The sequence below is a fragment of the Syngnathus typhle genome, linkage group LG5 (genome assembly GCF_033458585.1).
Source record: "Syngnathus typhle isolate RoL2023-S1 ecotype Sweden linkage group LG5, RoL_Styp_1.0, whole genome shotgun sequence".
Classification (NCBI taxonomy): Eukaryota; Metazoa; Chordata; class Actinopteri; order Syngnathiformes; family Syngnathidae; genus Syngnathus; species Syngnathus typhle.
In genome coordinates, this window is record NC_083742.1 from 3547501 (window position 1) to 3552682 (window position 5182).

The 5182-nt window shown below is 42.6% G+C and overlaps 1 protein-coding gene across 12 annotated transcripts in view; it reads right to left on the bottom strand.

Annotated features, from left to right (window-relative positions):
• ehmt1a (euchromatic histone-lysine N-methyltransferase 1a) overlaps positions 1 to 2177 on the bottom strand; it is a 182477-nt gene extending 180300 nt beyond the window's left edge. For 8 of the 12 annotated variants that reach the window (XR_009714438.1, XM_061278715.1, XM_061278716.1 and 5 more), the window contains exon 1: positions 1973 to 2176. Coding sequence is in view for 9 of the 12 variants with exons in the window: in XM_061278715.1 (XP_061134699.1) it covers positions 1973 to 2090 (118 nt within the window). In the remaining 3 variants the exon portion in view is untranslated. Of the gene's footprint in view, positions 1 to 1972 lie in introns of all 12 variants that reach the window. The other 4 variants (XM_061278714.1, XM_061278713.1, XM_061278727.1 and 1 more) reach the window with 3 other exon arrangements.
• Between the last annotated feature and the right edge of the window lie 3005 nt (positions 2178 to 5182).

Consider the following 5182-nt stretch of genomic DNA (forward strand, 5'->3'; position numbering starts at 1 on the left):
ATCCGAGGTGTTGGTCCGTTTACCTTGATCTGTGACGGGTTGATGTTGATGTGGCTGAACGTCACGTCGCGTACGTCGAGCCAAATTGTCCACTCTTTTTTAACATTCGGCACTCACTTCTCTTTTTCGGGCCACTCATTTTAATGGAAGGATTCCAGGGGAAGGTTTGTGGGTGGCTTTAGCGCAAAACTGCATCTGAAAGGTCAGCGCGCGAATTATAAGAATGCTGTCGTCAAAGCTCACGCTCTAAATTCGGGACTGATACGAATAGAGCGAGAGTGCGCCAAGTCTGTACTACTGAGTACGTACACGCACTTGTGAGTGTGCACCGAGCTTTCTGACACGGCTTCCGGTAGTAAATGCGCAGGCGAGCGCTTCGCCATCTACTGGGAAAACGCAGTCATTGCAGGCAAAATGACCAAAAAAAAAAAGTTTAATAATACAATTTGTTCAGGGTTGGCGGGCCGGATTAAACGGTCCCGTGGGCCGGATGTGGCCCGCGGGCCGTAGTTTGCCCACCTCTGTCCTTGAGCATCCTGCATTGTTTGAAAATGAGAATCGTCGCTAGTTTCAATCCCTGCTATGTGTACAAATCATATTCAAAATGCCTTTTTTACAACAAACTTGAGAGCCTCCCCTTCATTTTCAGTGGGAACAGTGTTGTTGGTCTCCTTTTTTTGCTAGTGCGTCATAGTCTGGAGTAAAATTTGTTGTGGCAATTCTTAGGAGAGATCCGAGGTGTTGGTCCGTTTACCTCGATCTGTGACGGGTTGATGTTGATGTGGCTGAATGTCACGTCGCGTACGTCGAGCCAAATTGGCCACTCTTCTTTAACATTCGGCACTCACTTCTTTTCTTCGGGCCACTCATTTTAATGGAAGGATTCCAGGGGAAGGTTTGTGGGTGGCTTTAGTGTAAAAACTGTTTCTGAAAGCTCAGCACGCAAATTACAAGAACGCTGTCATCACAGCCCACGCTCTAAATTCGGGACTGATACAAATAGAGCGCGAGTGCGCCATGTCCGTACTACTGAGTACGTACACGCACTTGTGAGTGTGCACCAAGTTTCCTGACACGGCTTCCGGTAGTAAATGCGCAGGCGAGCGGTTCCCCATCTACTGGGGAAACGCAGTCATTGCAGGCAATATGACCAAAAAAACTTTTTAGTAATACGATTTATTCAGGGTTGGCGGGCCGGATTAAACGGTCCCGTGGGCCGGATATAGCCCGCGAGCCGTAGTTTGCCCACCCCTGGGTTAGACAATCTCACATACGTTTTAATGTTCATATGTGTGCAAATCTTCTCATTCTTTTATATAAACATAACTGGTCAATCAGAACACGAATACAACACACAGAACTGTAGTAACACACACACACATAGACACGCACACGCATAAACACACACAGGGGGGTGATGCCCCCACACTCACAGATACCAAATGATCAGGTGACATTGTCCCGCCTTTTCTGGACAGTATAAAACAAGCTGACCTAGAGAAGGAAACTGTTGTTTCATCTGCTGCTGTGCCTCGTGTACTGGTCGCCATTAAACAACCCAAGCAGCTCTTGCCAATAAAGAACCAACTCTTACTCCACAACTTTGTTTTTCCTGCCTCAACAACGGACATCCCAAACAACATGCAACACGACTTCTTTACAAATTGTTAATGCCCTTTATTCGGTAAACCTGTAGTGTTTTTTCCCCAACAGGGACGCATTATTTTAAATAAATAAAAAATAATAGTTTCTATTTTAAATAGTAATTAAATAAAAATAGTAATTCTAAATATAAAAAATCAACCTATGCATATCACTAGGATCCCTCAACAAAAAATAAAAGTATATTCTGCTACCACCAGTAAAGCACTGTCTAGCCAGCCGTCTTTCGGTTTCACTTCCTTGTTTTGCGACACACTATTTTCCCCTCTCGATGACATGAAAAACCTGAGTAACCTGTGTACTGACTTACCTTTACATAGAAGCTTTTGGCCCGCCTTGATCGTCACGGCTCCCGTGATAGACTCGCCAGGAGTGTAAAGTTCTTTACTGTTGTCAAATGTGATCTGAAATAATTCAATTTTGCCCATGTTTGTCCCGATCCGACAAGACGGCGACAGTCACCTGTGCGATCCAACCCGTTTCAAGACCGCCCCTTTGGTCACGTCACGACATTCTCAAGGTGGCTTGAGCCACCACCACGTTATCCAACCTGCGTGAAGCTGGCGAAGCCCCACCCCACGCAAAATTTAAGGAAAATAGTTTCTTTCGTTTGTGCCGTAAAAAGTTTTGTTTGTGCTGCAACGGGTTTTTAGTTATGAAAGATTATTTTATAGGTCATCCAGAGTTCACCCAGCCCCCCCCATCTACTCCAAATGAACCCAAAATGTCACTCAGCCAACCCCCCCCCCCATTTACTTCCAAATGGACCCAAAATGGTACCGTTCGTTTGTGCTGGTTTGTGCCGCAAAAACTTTCGTTTGTGCTGCTACGGTTTCGTAGATATTACACATTCAATTTCTAGCGATGACGTCACTCAGCCCCCATTTATCTCCAAATGGACCCAAAACGGTACCGTTCGATTGTGCTTCGTTTGTGCTGGTTTGTGCCGCAAAAACTTTCGTTTGTGCTGCTACGGTTTTGCAGATATTACACATTTAATTTATAGCGACGATGTCACCGTATTTCGTCGCGTATCTCAAGCTCCTGGAATGCCCCTGATACAGGACGAATACTGACTGTTCTTAGCTTTTTAGCAAACAGAAAACCGTTTTCACTGCGGGAAATGGCTTTTAGTACGAGGATATTTCTGTATATATGTTTTTATCGTGCTCATTAATTATTTTCTTGTTATAAATAAGCCTGTATGATCTTTTTTTTTTTTAATTACATCAGACGTAAAAAAGGCTCACCGCAATCTAAATACCTGGTGACTCTATGTCCGTTTCAAAACATTAATTAATGCAACAATGAATACATGTATGTAAAGTTGATGACAGCCCGAAGAAGAAATTTTAAAACGTGAAAAAATAATTATTTGTCAAAGGGAACATTATCAACACTGTTTTTCAACAATTCAAACAATGCCTCACTGCACTTTGTAGAACACAGCATGTGGGAAGATCTTAGTATGTACTGATGCTGCTTTCACTCCACTTCCCAGGTCATTCTTTATACAACTCACAGGCATATGCAGTCCTCCTGCAGTTTGCCACATAATGCCCAAGAAAGTCCTGGGTCAGTCCTTGTTCAAAGGCAATGACTGCTCTCAAACTAAAAGTCTCTTCTTTTAGCTCCAGACTGGAGGGAAATTCAAGCAAGGCAACTTCCTTGCAACCGCTACCAAGGTCAGTGTCAATCCACACAAACTCTCCCAGATTGTAGCTGTGGATAACATTCCCTGAACACCGAGCCTTGCCTGGACTCTTGTCCTGTGTTTTGAATGCAGAGGGACACTGGGAAGGATTTTCAATTGGCCTGAGGCAGAGAGTGTCTTTATTCTCTACTTTATTCTTTATTTTCTGTAATGCAATTAAAAAACCAAAAATGTCATACATTCTGGATTCATTACAAATCAACTGAAATATTGCAAGCCTTTTATTATTTTATTATTGCTGATTATGGCATTCAGCTTAAGAAAACTCAAATATCCTATCTCAAAATATTAGAATACCATGAAAAAGCATCCTAGTAGGGTATTCAACTAATCACTTGAATCGTCTAATTAACTCGAAACACCTGCAAGGGTTTCCTGAGCCTTAAAAAACACTCAGTTTGGTTTAGTAAACTAAATCACAAGTATGGGGAAGACTGCTGATCTGACTGCTGTCTAGAGGACCATCATTGACACCCTCCATCAGGAGGGTAAGACACAAAAAGAAATTTCTCAAAGAGCAAGCTGTTCACAGAGTGCTGTTTCAAAGCACATCCACAAAAAGTCTGTTGGAAGGGGGAAATGTGGCAGGAAACGCTGCATAACCAAGAGAGATGACCGCAGCCTTAACAGCATTGTGAAGAACAGTCGCTTCCAGAATTTGGGGGAGCTTCAAAGACAGTGGACTGAACCTGGAGTCCAGGTATTCAAAGCCACTGTTCACAGATTTGTCCGGGAAATGTCAAAGTCAGCTTTATTGTCAATTCCTTCATATGTCAAGACACACAAAGAAACCGAAATTACGTTTTCCCTATCCCACGGTGACGAGACATATTGCACGATAGACATACAAGTAAACGACACAATATAAAAACAAGAAGGCACAGACACTAAATAATAATTCCCATGGTCAAGCCTGTTCTGACTTGGGCTATAGAAAAGAAGCACGAGACAGTTGCAGAGTGTTCCAAAGTCCTGTTTTCAGACGAAAGCAAGTATTGTATTTCATTTGGAAGTCAGGGTTAGGCGCCAGAGTCTGGAGAAAGGCTGGAGAGGAGCAAAATCCAAGTTGCTTGAAATCCAGTGTGAAGTTCCCAGTCAGCGATGGCTTGGGGAGCCATGTCAGCTGCTGGTGTTGGTCCATTGTGTTTCACCAAGTCCAGAGTAAATGCAGATTTTAGAGCACTACATGCTTCCGTCTGCTGAAAAGCTCTATGGAGATGATGATTTCATTTTCCAGCATGATCTGGCACCTACCCACAGTGCCAAAACCACCAGTAAATGGTGTACTGACCATGGCATTACTGTCCTCGATTGGCCTGCCAATTCCCCTGACCTGAACCCCACAGAGAATTTGTGGGGTATTGTGAAGAAGAAGCTGAAAGACACCAGACCCAACAATGCAAATGAGCTAAAGGCCGCTATTGAAGCATCCTGGACATCCATAACACCTCAGCAATGCCACGCCGCATTGGTTGCAGTAATCCGTGCAAAAGGATTCCCAACCAAGTACTGAGTGCATTAATGGACATTTTTAAATGTTTGATTTTGTTTTGCTGTTATAAATCTTTTTTTTTTTTTACTTCGTCTGAGGAAATATTCTAATATTTTGAGATAGGATATTTGAGTTTTCTTAAACTGTACGCCATATTCAGCAATATTAAAATAATAAAAGGCTTGCAATATTTCAATTGATTTGTAATGACTCCAGAATGTATGACAATTTTTGCTTTTTTAATTGCATCACAGAAAATAAAGAACTTTATCACAATATTCAAATTTTCTGAGACAGTCCTGTATAGCAGCAGT